Below are 15,886 nucleotides of genomic sequence, written 5' to 3' on the forward strand. Positions count from 1 at the left end.
GGTCTAATGGTATCCGGGTTGGACTTCCAATTGGAAGATTATGAGTTTAAGCCTCAGTGGAGGCGTTATTGGTTCTTTGTGTTTCAGTAGGTTGAGAAAGTATATGAACAGATACTACAATGTAATAGAGCCAGTAACTTTCAAAAAAAAAAAAGGGGACAAAGAAAGAGAAAGAATTTTCTATTTATGTAATAATGAGCCATGTACAAAGAAAACACTACTGCCTATTTATACACTCAAAAGAAGAGAAAAAAATGGGATGCAAAGGGATGTGAGCTAAACACGGAAGAATTGTGTAGTAACGTGAAGCCTTGCATGAGACGCGGACAATTGCGATAGTGGAGAGAGTGCTGCATGGAATTGTCTTCAATTTGAGCCACAATAATTATTATCATAACAGACCTAGTAGGGGCCCTTCCCACAGGGTCCGGGAGCAGAAAATACATCATTGTGTCTATCGACTATTTCACCAAATGGGTGGAGGTCGAGCCCCTAGCAAGAATCACCGCAGCAAGGTGCAAAAAATTTATAGAGAAAAACATTTTGTGTCGCTTTGGTATTCCCCTCCAGGTAATCATAGATAATGGTCGTCAATTTGAAGCAAGATAATTTTCAGAATTCCTAGCTGGATGGGGTTTCAAGCATAGCCAAGTAGTGGTCTCTTATCCTCAGGCGAACGGACAAGTGGAAAACGCGAATAGAACCATCATCGATGGTCTCAAAGAAAAACTAGAAGTAGCTAGTAGAGCTTGGGTGGAAGAACTCGACGACATTCTTTGGGCCTATCGCACAAACCAAGAAGGGCCACTAGAGAGACTCCATTTGCACTCGCTTATGGATTTGAAGCTCAAGCTCTAGTGGAGGTGATCGTACCCAGTAGGAGGATGGAGGAGTACAGGCCAGAGCATAATGAACTCCAGCAAAAAGTATATCTGAATTTCTTAGATGAAAAGAGAGAAGCAGCATTCTGCAAAATGGAAAACTATAGTTGTAAGCTAAAATCCTATCATGACGCAAGGGTTTGACCTTGATATTTCCAAATCGACGACTTCGTATTGCGAAAAATGGAAGCTAGCCAACCTCTGGAAGGAGAAAAATTCGCAAAGAAATGGGAGGGGCCCTACATCGTTGAGGAAGTTGTTCGCCCAGGAACGTACAAATTAAAGACGATAGGTGGAAGGATGGTTGATCGATATGGAACTCGGAACATTTGATTAGATATTACCAATAGCATTTGTAATCATGGTCCGCCCAGATCTATAAATAATATTTTTTAATCATGGTCCGCCCAGATTACCTGCTTAAATAAATTCGTTAGCACTCTTCACAAGATTGAAAAAGAATCAAAGCTTAAAAAAAAAATTGGCTAAGTCCTTGCCTCGACCAAAATTGGCTGGACTCGGCCAGGCCACGAGCCAAGCCCCGCCTCAGCTAGCCGCCTCAGCAGCACAAAGGCCTCGGCCAAAACTGGCGAAGGCGAGCTTGGCCGAGCCACACTGTGACAACCCAAAATTTAATTTTATAAATTCGGTTTTAAGAAATTCCGAAATAGCCATTTTTCACTCTATAAAAATTTTTGCGATAAAAATCGGTGTTTGAATAAATTATTTTGAACCACTTTTAAGTAAATTCAACATTGGGTCTTATTTTAAATCTAAAATCCTAGATTTTCATGTACATTGTGTACCAAGTTTTTGACCCAAAAGTCAATCTGAGTGAAACCGGAAGAAATTTGAGAAACCTGAACCAAGTGTTTCAACTAAAACTATTTTTAGAAAATCTATCTTTGACCTCAAGTTATTCCAAAATCATTTTTAAGACCATGGTCCATGATACAAGGTGAACCCTAAAATTGTATCTTTACATTTTTACCCCCAAGCCCTAAGTATAAGAGATAGCTTTTTCCCTTGTGCACTATTCATTTCTCCAAAATCAGCAGCTCTCATCGTGACATCCTCCCTCTCTCCCCATCATCTTCATCTTCTTCATTTTTGGAGCTTCTTCTTCTTCCCAAGCTTAGGTTTCAAGACTTGGTAAGATATCTTCTCCCATTTCCTTTGGTTAGCTTATTTCCTTTGATGAGATTATCTAAGCTAGATGTGTTTGTTTGGGTTGTTGTGGTTGCTTGAGAGATGGAAATGGTGGAAGAAGATAAAGCTAAGGAGATGAGCTTAGAAATGGTTTTGGCTAGAACAAGGATGCTCAAGGTATAACCCCTGGATTCTCAAATCTACTATTTTACCCTAAGTTATGTGATTTAGTTGTTCAAGTGTGTATATATATGTATTTTGGGTGTTTTAGAATGATGAAATATAAGTTATTTGTTGTTGATATGCTGTGTGATTTTGTAGAATTTGAGTATATGATCTGTGTTGTTAAGAGAAGGAAAGCAGAGAGTAGCAGAAACCATTTTCCTTGCAACCAATGAAGCTTAGTAGAGGATCTACACAAGATTTGTTACTAAGCTCTGTCGTAGCACGCTGGTTAAAGAGCTAGTGTGTATCATGTTATACCTGGGATCACCTTGAGAATCTCTTGTTTAGTTTTAGTTATAGTGGTTTTGATTTGAAAAATTGTTATTGTTTAGTTTTAGTTATAGTGGTTTTGATTTGAAAAATTGTTTAAGGTGGGATTTGAACCCCTAACCGGGAAAACGAAGCAATGGCAGCAACTTTGCTGCTAATCTGCCTATATATATATATATATATATATATATATATATATATATATATATATAGAAAAAAGTTCTGGTGCAAATTCCTCTTAGCATGTGCACTTGTGCACTATTAGCAGCCGTGCATGTGGCATGATGCACGGCCATCAGCAAGAGTGCACATTAGGCTGGTGCACCGGATCACGCCTAATTATTAACACTTCACTTGTGGAATGGGTGTGTTTGTAATCTCAACCAAGCACTGGAGTGCATTCCCGAGTCTTTTTTTGACTCCCAAGGCGGGGGGGGGGGGGGGGGGGGGGGGGGTGTGTTTCACCAGCTGACTAATCGGACTAGTCTACTCACCAGAACGTTCGCTCCGGTGTAATCAAAGATAACAAGCAACGCCGTGCATTCACAAGCTCGTGATGGCTAGATTCAGTGGCGCGCGGGGTTCGAGGAGGAGGGTGGCGGGTCAGCCAGTGTTGCCGGTGACACGGCCGTTTAAACGCCGGTCCGGCAGTGGGGTTCTGTCTGCGTCCGGCATAGCAGCTAGGGTCGCAGCCCGGCGTCAGGCGGCGCTCCAACTTGATCATTCAGGTTAGAACAGTCCCTTGTTATGCACCTCTGGTTTTGCTCATATTGGCGGGTAGGGGGGGGGGGTTAAAATCGGTGTGCACTACTGGTGATGCACTCTAATTAGGGTAGTTCTTTGAGGGCTGGGAGAACTGAACTGGGCATGGGCGTAGTTTTAACTCCTAGGGTTATCAGAAGTAAGCAGACAATGGGGGTTTCTGTGGTACATTCAAGACTAAAATGAGATTTTAACAAGTTCAAACTCCAGTTTATGTGAAAGCTAGCATTTTTAATGTTCTATGTTATATACTAAGCTTAGTTGCCACATCATTTGTTAATTTTTTTTGTTAGTGTATAGTATTTGCTCGTATCATTAAGTACTTTTTTATTTATTTTTTAGTTTGATTGTTCACTTGATCACTAAGGTTGGCTTGAGGCACAACTGCATACCCCACTTACTGCATAGCCCACCAAATGCTCATTAGTACTAGACAAAGAATTAGTTTAGTTGATCACAGTTGCCTTCTTCATTTGGTTGTGGGATTCTCCTAATATATGCTATTAATATATTTTACAGTAGGGTGCTACCTGTCTGCATTCCCACAATCTAATGAAAACGGTTAATTCTTGATTTATGGTTGCATCCTTATTAGGAGTATTCCCATCTAAAAGGTAGCTACTGTCTTTGAAACAGACGAAAACTCCAGTTTATGTGAAAGCTTGCATTTTTAATGTTCTATGTTATATACTGAGCTTAGTTGCCACATCATTTGTTAATTTTTTTTGTTAGTGTATAGTATTTGCTGGTAGCATTAAGTACTTTTTTTTTATTTATTTTTTAGTTTGATTGTTCACTTGATCACTAAGGTTGGCTTGAGGCACATTACATGCACTGCATTTTCATTAAACATCTAGTTTGTGTTTTAAATACCAGTTAATTAATCATATCATTAAATGTTGTCCTAATCCTTCTTGACATTACATATTTGGTGATCATCTCAAATGATCTGCGACTATTTCAAACTCAGTAACACCATTTTATAAATGAATTCTCCGAATATATGTTATTAATTACATATGTATATACGGAGGGAGGTTACATGTGTAGTGCCTACTGGTGACCCCATTTACATGCACTGCATTTTCATTAAACATCTAGTTTGTGTTTTAAATACCAGTTAATTAATCATATCGTTAAATGCTGTCCAAATCCTTCTTGACATTATATATTTGGTGAACATCTCAGATGATCCCCGACTATTTCAAACTCGATATTTCAAACTCGATATCTCCATTTTAGATAGGGATTCTTCAAATATATGGTATTAATTGCATATGTTATATACTGAGCTTAGTTGCCACATCATTTGTTAATTTTTTTTGTTAGTGTACAGTATTTGCTGGTAGCATTAAGTACTTTTTTATTTATTTTTTAGTTTGATTGTTCACTTGATCACTAAGGTTGGCGTGAGGCACATTACATGCACTGCATTTTCATTAAACATCTAGTTTGTGTTTTAAATACCAGTTAATTAATCATATCGTTAAATGCTGTCCAAATCCTTCTTGACATTATATATTTGGTGAACATCTCAGATGATCCCCGACTATTTCAAACTCGATATTTCAAACTCGATATCTCCATTTTAGATAGGGATTCTTCAAATATATGGTATTAATTGCATATGTTATATACTGAGCTTAGTTGCCACATCATTTGTTAATTTTTTTTGTTAGTGTACAGTATTTGCTGGTAGCATAAGTACTTTTTTTATTTATTTTTTAGTTTGATTGTTCACTTGATCACTAAGGTTGGCGTGAGGCACATTACATGCACTGCATTTTCATTAAACATCTAGTTTGTGTTTTAAATACCAATTAATTAATCATATCGTTAAATGCTGTCCTAATCCTTCTTGACATTACATATTTGGTGATCATCTCAAATGATCTGCGACTATTTCAAACTCAGTAACACAATTTTATAAACGAATTCTCCGAATATATGTTATTAATTACATATGTATATACGGAGGAAGGTTACATGTGTAGTGCTTACTGGTGACCTCATTACATTATATATTTGGTGAACATCTCAAATGATCCCCGACTATTTCAAACTCGATATCTCCATTTTAGATAGGGATTCTTCAAATATATGGTATTAATTGCATATGTATATGCAGAGGAAGGTTACATGTGCAGAATTACATGCAGTGCACTTACATTAAACAACTGGTTTCCAAAAGAACTGCCAATTAATTAATCAGGTCTTTAAAAGCTGTTTAATTGTGCACAGTCCTAATTTTGGCCCGAGGCACTACTCCACAGCTCTCAAATTCTCGTAAGTAGTAGGGAATGAATTAAATAACTTGTAAGCAGTTTCAGTAATGATACCTAGTTATTTAACAGAGGGTAACTTCTTAAATACAGGCAGGTAGTGTCCTAAATGTATGCTGCCCTAAAAGGTAGTTACTGCTACTATAAATTCCCTTTCATTTCCATGCTGCTAGTAACCAAATTCTGTGGTGGTGCAGGGGCTGATGCTAGACAACCAATCATTTTAAGTGACGATGGGACCGATGTGGATGACGAGGCCCCCACCCCCCCTCGTGACCCCGAGGAGTTGGATGATACGGAGCCGGTGCATGATATCATGTCCCCGTTCCCCCAGATTGAGACGCGGGGGAGGCCGAGTGAGCTTGTACGGCTGCTCACCGGATTATCGACAAAGCAGAGGAAGGATGTTATTTCTATTGGCATGGGGGGGTTGCTGGGCCTCCGGGTTAAGGCTTTACCCTTGCGTCTAGGCCATTGGTTGGTAAGCAACTTCAACCCTGCACAAATGGCCATAAAGTTGAGCAACGGGAGGTTCCTACGCATCACGGAGGAAGGCGTGGCAGCTGTGCTGGGCCTCCCGAATGGATCCGTTACGATGACCGAACGGGATACCCATATGGTTGGTCCAGACTTGCTTGCATGGCGGTGTAAGGTTAAGAACCGTAAAGGTAATATCACGGTGCACGCGCTGGCCACGCTGGCGTTAAGTCTCAAAGAAGGTGGGGTGTGGTTCAAACGCCATTTTTGTGTGGTAGTGGCGAGCACTTTGGTGGCGAGCACACTCAACAGCTATGCCAACCAGAAGACCGTACACATGTTTAAGGATGTGAGGATGATCAAGGATCTTGATTGGTGTGGTTATCTTCTAAGCTCCCTGGTGAATACCCATGATAGCTGGACCCAAAACACCGCAAGGAAATTCCCGGGCCCGTTGTTGTTCTTGACTGTAAGTTATGCATTCGCTTGGATGTACGAGTAGATGCGTAAACTTGCTGGTGCTTGTTTTATGGGGGTATAATGCGTGCAAACATATTTGTGCAGCTGTTTTATGTTGACAGGGTCGAAGCTGGTGAGCGAAATGTACCCAGGGCCAACCCGGCCGCACACGGGTGGACTAAAAGGGCGTTGGATGCACGGGAGCAACAGGAGGTTGATGCGGGGGAGTTCGGGTACGGGCAGTTGGAGGAACCGTTTTCGACATCAGCCTCGCGACCCAGGTGTCGTAGCTCCGTGGAACAGACACGGTATGGCCGGGCGGATAGCAGACCACAACCAGTGCACCAAGGTCACACACCAGGTGTTAGCATGGTACGGTTACATTTTTGGGGCACTACTGAACCCAACCTAGGTTTTTTCACACTAGCACAGTTTTGGGAAAAATGAAATTTGTAGGCGACATTCCTAGTAGTTTTTATTGGAGGTGTGAGCTGGAAGTTGTAGTATGATATTCTAGTGTTAGGTAATTAAAATTCTACAACTGCCAAAATCCTTTAGACACCCTCTACGTGTGGTTGCAGGTCAGCGCAGCGTCCCGTGCTCCAACGGTCCCAAGCCCTCAAGGGGATACCACGGGCAGCCGTGGCGCTGCAGGGGACCACCCGGTGCACCATGGCCTCATTCCGGATGCAAACAAGGTATAAATACTCATGCGGCGATTTGCTAAATGTGCTAAGACATCATGATGGTGGCGTAGTTAACTTGTTCCCTGCGGTTTTTCTGTGGGTGGGCCATGTTCATCCTGTAGGGGTTTGGCTGTGAACTAGATTCCATGATTGCTGACCTCCGTACAGTAGCCTCACGCGTTGCAGATAAGGTTCGCGAAGACCCTAGACAGGCCCAGAGACGCCAGTGTTTCCACCACCTCAGTGGGGTCGCCAGTTTGATCTTGGGTTTGATACCGGCCTCGGTTGAAGTCGCACCCAATCGGGTCCCTGAAGTGACCACCGCGCCAGTCTTACCTCCAGAGCACCATGAAGACCCGTTCTGGCACTCCTCCCAGTTATTCAGGGAGGTCAATCGGGTTGAGGAGGCCGTCACGCGGGACCTAGCGACACAGCGGGTGGTGGGTATGCCAGTTCGCCAGGCAAATGGAACCATGCAATCTCGACAGGTTACGGCCTAAACGCCACTCATTCTGCTGGCTATTATTTTTATATTCTATTGACTTACGATACCATTATGGAAGTTTTCTTGTGATTTAGTTTTCCGATTATCTCTCCACTTACAATTTTATCAATCTAGAATCTATAGTTAGTGCTGATGCAAATATTTTTGTTTTATTTTATCAACAGTGCACTGCGGGGGTAGGGCGTTAAAACTTACATGTCTTATGCAATCGGTTGTTTCAGGGGGTGCAAGTCAGGGAGCCCAGTCCGGAAGGGTTTGAGCCACCGAGTTTTAGCCTAGGGATGACACAAGAGCTGGCATCATAGAGGGTAGAGGATATGCCGGCTGGCTCGTTGAATGTAATATGTGTTGGGGTCTAGTCTAGTTAAGCGTTCATTTCGATCTTAATGGGTCATTGATTTACTACCCCATGTCAGGTGGTGCAGGTAAGGGAGACGCGTCTAGGGATGGAGGGGTTGACAGCTGGCCCGTCAAATGCGACCACACAACTTATGCAGGTTACTGATTTACTTTAGTTTTGCCTATCTTGAGGGTTTACATGTGTTATCTTCTGATGCGTGCACTTAACCGTTACAGGGACAGCAGACGAGGGGGACCATTACGCCGCAGCGGGGGTTGCGCACGCTGGCATCATCAAGGTTTGAGCGTAGGACGCCTGGCCCGTCAGATGCTACCACGCTGACTCCCCAGGTAACAGGTTAGACATCACGCAGTGTGTGCACTAGGGCAGTAATGCAGGGGTATTTAATTAGCTCGTGCAGGTACACCACCACCTGGGTGGGGTCACTAGTTTGATCTCGGGTTTGATACCGGCCCCGGCTGAAGTCGCACCCAATCGGGTCCCTGAAGTGACCACCGCGCCAGTCTTACCTCCAGAGCACCATGAAGACCCGTTCTGGCAGTCCTCCCAGTTATTCAGGGAGGTCAATCGGGTTGAGGAGGCCGTCATGCGGGATCTAGCGACACAGCGGGTGGTGGGTATGCCAGTTGGCCAGGCAAATGGAACCATGCAATCTCGACAGGTTACGGCCTAAACGCCACTCATTCTGCTGGCTATTATTTTTATATTCTATTGACTTACGATACCATTATGAAAGTTTTCTTGTGATTTAGTTTTCCGATTATCTCTCCACTTACAATTTTATCACTCTAGAATCTATAGTTAGTGCCGATGCAAATAATTTTGTTTTATTTTATCAACAGTGCACTGCGGGGGTAGGGCGTTAAAACTTACATGTCTTATGCAATCGTTTGTTTCAGGGGGTGCAAGTCAGGGAGCCCAGTCCGGAAGGGTTTGAGCCACCGAGTTTTAGCCTAGGGATGACACAAGAGCTGGCATCACAGAGGGTAGAGGATATGCCGGCTGGCTCGTTGAATGTAATATGTGTTGGGGTCTAGTCTAGTTAAGCGTTCATTTCGATCTTAATGGGTCATTGATTTACTACCCCATGTCAGGTGGTTCAGGTAAGGGAGACGCGTCCAGGGATGGAGGGGTTGACAGCTGGCCCGTCAAATGCGACCACACAACTTATGCAGGTTACTGATTTACTTTAGTTTTTGCCTATCTTGAGGGTTTACATGTGTTATCTTCTGATGCGTGCACTTAACCGTTACAGGGACAGCAGACGGAGGGGACCATTACGCCGCAGCGGGGGTTGCGCACGCTAGCATCATTGAGGTTTGAGCGTAGGACGCCTGGCCCGTTAGATGCTACCACGCTGACTCCCCAGGTAACAGGTTAGACATCATGCAGTGTGTGCACTAGGGCAGTAATGCAGGGGTATTTAATTAGCTCGTGCAGGTACACCACCCTGCACAGCAGGGGGGGTTCATCCTGGAATCACCACCGCCGCGTGTGCCACTGGGCAAGAGGCCTGGAGCACTCCACAAAGGCAAGAGCCCACTTGGGAATGAGAGTGAACCGTTTTGCATGGTTTTCAACGCCGCAAAGGGGTACTCCACGGCTCCCCTCCCACCCATTTATGTCATTTGGAAGTGGCTTTTTGACTCACCGCACGGCGACCGGTAAGTACCGTACACCATAGCTTGGGAAATGAGAGGGTGGGGGGGGCATGAACTATATATAACACGCGTTGTATGTGTTGCTTTATTAGCAATGAAGTGCTGTTCCAGCATGCGGCCCGGAAAGCAAGATGGGCGGACTTCACCACACTCAAGGAGGGGTCAAACATCTCTAAAGTGATGGTCGATGCGTGGTGTTTTGTACTCAATACGAGGGAAAACTATAGGAAGCCCGGGGTATCTTCACGCATGTTTTTAACTCCAGCCACTACGGTATGTAGCTCTACGTACCATTAGCAGTCCCCTATGTCTTCATTGTCCTTCCTATTTCTTGTGCACTAAAATTAGGGTAGTCATACTTTTAGCTTCTGGGTTTATCATAACTTTAAAAGGCGGTCAATTGGAAGATTATAATGCATACCTAGTGTTTCTGTTAGTACTTACGCATCTAAAAATCAGGTCCCTCTCACTGTCAGTCTGTTAGTAATACGAACTGCAAAAAAAAAAAACAAAAAAAAAAAAAAAAAAAAAAAACAAAAACAAAAACAAAAACAAAAACAAAAACAGAAACCACTTACGGGGCTACTTTGTTAGTGCATACACTAATTACGTGCTCCCTGGCAATCCATAACAATGTGTGCATGCAGATTGGGACGGTGGTCGCTGCTACTTGCAGCCGGAATGATAGACTAGCGTGGTTCACACGAAGACTTGATATAGAGGTGCAAACTACCGACCATGTGGGGATCGCCACGCTCGACATGGTAACCTTTGCTCACCGTTTTGTTTTTAATTGCCAGAAACTTTCAGGTTCCTTTAATCTGGGGTGCATACATGTTACAACATTTCAGTGCAGTGTGAGTTTTAAAAAAAAAAAAAACCAAAAGAAAAATAAAACACAAAAGTGCAGTGTGATACCTACAACATTTCGGTTTAAAAAAAAAAAAAGTGCAGTGTGAATTAAAAAAAATGGTATTGTGATATTAACAAGATTTCAGTAAAATTAAAAAAAAAAAAAAAACACTCTCCACGAATAAGGCACAAACACAGAGCGACATTTAACAGCAATACCATGGGGAGTAGTTGTGCATTGGAGGACTGTATTAGTAGTTTCGAGTAGAATTACAACAACTTTTTTGTTCGTTATATCTGTGCAAATGCTATGTTAGTGACGACATTTCAGAAAAAAAAAAAAAAAAACAAAACACAAAAAAAAAAAAAAAAACAAAAAAAAACAGTGTGAGACAAAAAAAAATGTACTGTGATACCAACAAGATTTCAGTAAAAAAAAAAACACAACGAATAAGGCTCAATAATAACACAAAGCTGCATTGAATAACAATACCATGGGAAATAGTTGTGCATTTCAGTACTATATTCTCAGTTTCAAGTAGAATTCCTGCTGCTATCTTCTATATTGCCTTGTAATTTAGAATCTTGTTGGTTGATGTAAAAAAAAGAATGGCAGTTGCTACAGTACCAAGTCGTACACGCTTTCTAATTGCCTGCAATATTAAAGTTTGTATGTGTTTACCGTGTAATATGTTGTACTTGTTCTTGCAGTATATCTTCCCGATTATGCATAACAGCCGGTTCTTCATGATCAGCATCAGCTTCAAGCATGGGACCTTTGACATTATTGACAGCGCTCCAGCTGTCAGCGATAGCATAGAGATATACGGACGCATCCCGGGGGAATTGGTGAGTATCACATGCGGCTAACCATCTGTCACACCCATTAGTTCTAATCCACTTACTAGTTAAAGTTGGTCGGCATTACAGAGGGACCTCCTAGCTGCATATCTCGAGAGAAAACAACAGTCGGTGCGTGCACTACGTCTGAGGCATATGCAACCTAAAAGGATGATGGTGGCATGGGGAGAACCCACTGCCGGTGTAGAGTCAGCGGTATATACGATGAGGCACATGGAGTCATATGTTGGTCAGAAATCCACCACCTGGTATTGCGGGCTACAAGCAGGGGGCGCGCCGCTGATGCTCAACCTTCGCAAGCGTTTCCTGCATAACATCATCCTCAGCGCCGCAAATGTCCACGTGCAAAATATTATCGCACGTGTGGGAGAGTACGATCGCGTGAGGGTTTCACAGATGCTTCAATCAACGACGCGCCAACCGGCCTAACAACTGCCTAGGGGGCAGCTCTGAAAAGCAATAGTTAATAAACTGGGACCTTCAATCATTGTGACCGATTGCAGTAGTCGGTTAACTTATCCTTTTTGCAAACATAATCTGTGTAGGTGTGTAGTCTTGTTGTGCTAAATAGGGGTGCACCTCCATTTAGCATATAATAAACAGTGCATCACTGGGCTCTTTTTGTTGGCGGTGCAGCCCGTTGTTTCGGGTGGCGGTGCGATGCAGTTCGCTATTACTAAATCTATCCTCTACAGGCGGGACATATACTCTCTTTCGTGTTTCTTGCTATGTTAAACGAATATGAGATGAATACTTAACATTATATTTCTAGGTGCAGTGGTGCATTACTATGTATACGTATCCTACCAATATATTAATAGTAATCTAATATACTTTTGGGAGAAGAAATCTAATATACTGAAAGTATTTCCAATGCGCCAAACAAAAGAAAGTTGCCAAAATGCATTTATGTTGAGCTTTTAAAATAGATGCGTAATTATTACTTGCTCATATGAACACAGTAATGGGAGTAATCAATGTGTGATGCCAATGAATGTGTGATGCCAAACTAATTTATTGGAAGTATTCCCAATGTCGATGACCTAATTGATACTAATAACACAATCAAAAAATAAACTGCAACAAATTCCTGGATCCGAGATGTGAAACCGCCCTTTTGCAACTGTCTGACATGTACTTGTCACCCACTGCTAGTTTAGTTTATTTCCTTTTAGTTTAGTAATAGCAACAATTTCCCACCACCCCATAGCAGCTCGTTATGAGTATGTCCGTCATAACGCTCATAGTTGACTTTTGATGCGCAGTTGTCATTTCATTGATGCGTCAATTTGATCCCACTTACGCTGGTTTGCAATAGGTGCAATATATAAGAGCAATGGTCTTCTATAATTTATATACTCTTGTTACTTATTCCCTCCTGTCCCTTCATTTAGGTGTTGAGGTTATCACTAAAATGGTCCAAACAAGTGCACTGGAGTTTTCTATATGTCACTACAGAATTAATAAATGCTCTCTGCCGCAGTAGCTCATACCTGTGCTATATTTTTTCCTGTCTACATATGTTGTACAGATGTCAATTTAATTCACGGTGCGAGATGTTCAATACATTCAAGGAGCAATGCCAACAACCAAATTATTAACGCACTAAAGGAGTGGTCTAAAAATACATTAAAAAAAAAAAAAAAACCAAAACCAACAAAAAAACTTAAACGAATACCACGGACAAACATCATGGCTCCTCTAAAAACACAGTTCAAACACCAGATCTGTCCACAAATTATTCACCAAATGCGGTCGAAGTACTGAATGAGAATAAGTGAAGATAATAAAAGGGGATTTTATTAATCAAAAGGAGTCCTAGTACAGTCTAAATGGTTATCCTGAGGGCCGACTGAATACGGTCGGGCAGCTCTGTAAATAACCTCTTGATCGTCCCAAAAGTCCCTCTCACTGTAGCCGCCGTGGGTATTTATAGCCTTTGGCCGGAGACAAACTTCCGGCCTACCGGCAAGTATCCCACGTAGCGTCCACGCGTTTTCACCCGGCGAGCCCTCTGTGTCAACGTAGAGCATCGCCACGTGCCTCTCCCTAACATCTTTGTCTCTTTAAGAAGCAGAGGCATGATGATCGGGAAATAACGCCAGCAGGAAGCCTAACGGTCGGGTCCGACCGCCTTGTCTGAACGATGCCCGACCTAAAGATCCTGCATAAACAACAAGATGAACCAAACCTATGTCGGTCAGGATATATCCTACCAAGAGCCCCCAGCCCGGGGCGTTTTGGACCGCTCGTGAGAAAACTGGACGGGATGAGAAGTGCTTGCCATTCGGGCTTCAATCCTGACCAGCCAGCTGTCATTCCCCATGCCACGTGTCAACCTGTAGGCATCTCGAGGTCTGTAACGGTCAAATCGCGCAAGCTCGATCTAAAAGCGGCGAAGGAAGCCCAAGCGGCCGCTGAAAAAGCCCAAGCGACCGCTGAGAAGAGCGCTCGAGTAGCGCTAAGGGAAGCTGAGGAGCTGAAGACCCGGTTGGGTAATTTGGAAGGGTTAGCAAAGTTCCTTTGCCGCGACGAGCCCTCAGCGGACAAGTTCTTCCGAGCTCTGATGAAGAATAAGCTTGGGAAAGAGAAGGTATGGTCGTTTGGCCACTGGGCTTACAAGTCCGGACAACGGGCTATGCGGGAGGAGACCCGGTCCATCATGGAGGAGGTGTTCGATGGCGACGACCTGAAGGCCGTGCTTACCACTCTTTTGGACGATGTTCCAACGCGGGTCTAATGCCGTTCACCGAATCATCTACCCCGGAAGCCTCGGCCAAGCCCAACACGAACGCCGGCGACAAGGATAAGGAGAAGGTCGTGTAGTTTCCGACCAATCTTGTAAGTCTCCTTTTAAGTTTTTGTTAAACTTTATTCGATCGGGAACCTGGTCCCGCTTGTACCGGGCAACTTTTGAATTATGAATGAACAAACCATTTGGCTTATCTCTAAAGCTTTTGCATTTTACGTTTTCATGCATATTCACCCTTTTTCGTTCGAGTTTATATTCGACTAATGTTGGCTGGTTGTTGGCATATTCGACCAATGTTGGCCAGTTGTTGGCCGGTTATCCATAACCCCAGTCCCCACACTGCCGTGCATATGAGGCACGAGTGAGTGCGGCAGTGGTTGAAAAGGCAAACTGATCGGGCATATGTCTGATGTTCTGTTCTACCGATCGATGGTGCGACACGAACATCTGCCGAGGATGAGCGATTCGACCCGGACGTCACATTCCGCCCGGATGAGATGTAGAGGATTTTATAATTCGTTAGGTTTTTACCCTCGTCAATCGGTGTTTGTGAGGGACGTGTACCTCTATCGGTTGTAACCGATGTTGTTTAATCCCGGTATAATCGGGCAAGTTTAAGCGACATTGTGGTCGGTGGGCTTTCGCCCGACTGGAACGTTGACGCCGAATCTCGATCAGACGAGCTACGATCAAAAGAACTTGGGTTTAACCAAACTGCTTGCTATTTGCATATTAACAGTCAATCGACCTTTCGTACGCAGACGAGCGAGCAATCATCGATCGACATTACAAACTTTTATTCCCGTACGCAGACGGACATATTCATACATACTGTACATATACAATAAAAAGATGAGCATGCCCATTCGCAGGTAGAGCCCCCACCCCATCCAAAATTACAAGACAACATTAATGTCGAAACAAAACCAAATTCTCAAAATTCCATGTGCTATCGATCACTCGCACGGTCGTTGTTTCCAATCGGTAAGTGCCCGGGCGAACGACCGTTGTGACTACATATGGCCCTTCCCAATTCTGAGCTAACTTTCCTCCTTCCAAGGGTTGACTTGCTTCTCGTCGTCGTAGCACGTAATCCCCAACCTGGAAGTATCTCGGGTGAACTCGTACATCTTTAGTGCTCTTTACCCTCTTTTGATATTCGGCCATGCGCCGAGCCACAATTTCTCTCTTCTCCTCCACGCCATCTAGATCCACGGCCATAGAGTGTTAATTTTCCTCTGCATTAAACGACCGTTCTCTTCATACTCGGCCTCATTATTGGTCGGGGAAAATTGATACATCAGGGCATAGTATACTTTAAATCCCTCTGGGCTCGTGATTACGACTCCTACGCCCACTCCCTTCTTGCTACTTGATCCATCAGTTGCCAACGTCCACCAAGTCGCTTCAGGGTTTTCTTCAACTGGAGGTTGGATTTCCCGAGCGGTGCACTCGACCAGAAAATCAGCTAAGGCCTGGCCTTTAATCGCCGGTCGTGGTCAGTAGTCTATAGCGTACTGTGTCAACATTAACGTCCATTTGACTAAGCGTTCGGATGATGAAGCAGTGCGGAGGACTGCGCCGATCGGTTGGTCTGTCAAAACATGTATAGCTCGACCTTGGAAATAGGGAGCCAACTTCTTTGCCGCCGTATACAAGGCATAGACAATCTTTTCCAATCAGGAGTAACGGAGCTCGGGACC

At 43.5% G+C, this 15,886-nt stretch overlaps 1 protein-coding gene across 10 annotated transcripts; it reads left to right on the plus strand.

The window, feature by feature from the left end:
• Positions 1-1,921: 1,921 nt before the first annotated feature.
• Positions 1,922-12,226, plus strand: LOC109150699. Of its 10 annotated transcripts, none has more exons than XM_019298674.1 (12): positions 7,928-8,034; positions 8,113-8,193; positions 8,273-8,386; positions 8,458-8,718; positions 8,957-9,073; positions 9,152-9,232; positions 9,313-9,426; positions 9,498-9,721; positions 9,811-9,991; positions 10,366-10,482; positions 11,282-11,419; positions 11,501-12,226. In XM_019298674.1, the coding sequence occupies exons 1-12, from the start codon at positions 8,014-8,016 to the stop codon at positions 11,858-11,860; spliced, it is 1,809 nt and encodes a 602-aa protein (XP_019154219.1). In that variant the 5' UTR covers positions 7,928-8,013; the 3' UTR covers positions 11,861-12,226. The 10 variants fall into 10 exon arrangements, 6 of the variants coding, with proteins under 6 accessions (XP_019154222.1, XP_019154223.1, XP_019154219.1 ...); XM_019298676.1 differs by having other exon boundaries at positions 9,161-9,232; XM_019298675.1 differs by having other exon boundaries at positions 8,122-8,193.
• The last annotated feature ends 3,660 nt before the right edge of the window (positions 12,227-15,886 follow it).

Source organism: Ipomoea nil, unplaced genomic scaffold, assembly GCF_001879475.1.
Source record: "Ipomoea nil cultivar Tokyo-kokei standard unplaced genomic scaffold, Asagao_1.1 scaffold2280, whole genome shotgun sequence".
Classification (NCBI taxonomy): Eukaryota; Viridiplantae; Streptophyta; class Magnoliopsida; order Solanales; family Convolvulaceae; genus Ipomoea; species Ipomoea nil.

What these genes read in the sequence shown, in the direction of transcription:
- LOC109150699 (XM_019298674.1), top strand. Translation starts at nt 8,014, where the DNA reads ATGCCGGCTGGCTCGTTGAAT. An exon ending in CTACCACGCTGACTCCCCAG is followed by an intron (nt 8,387 to 8,457) that starts GTAACAGGTTAG and finishes TAGCTCGTGCAG; the next exon opens with GTACACCACCACCTGGGTGG. An exon ending in CGACCACACAACTTATGCAG is followed by an intron (nt 9,233 to 9,312) that starts GTTACTGATTTA and finishes TAACCGTTACAG; the next exon opens with GGACAGCAGACGGAGGGGAC.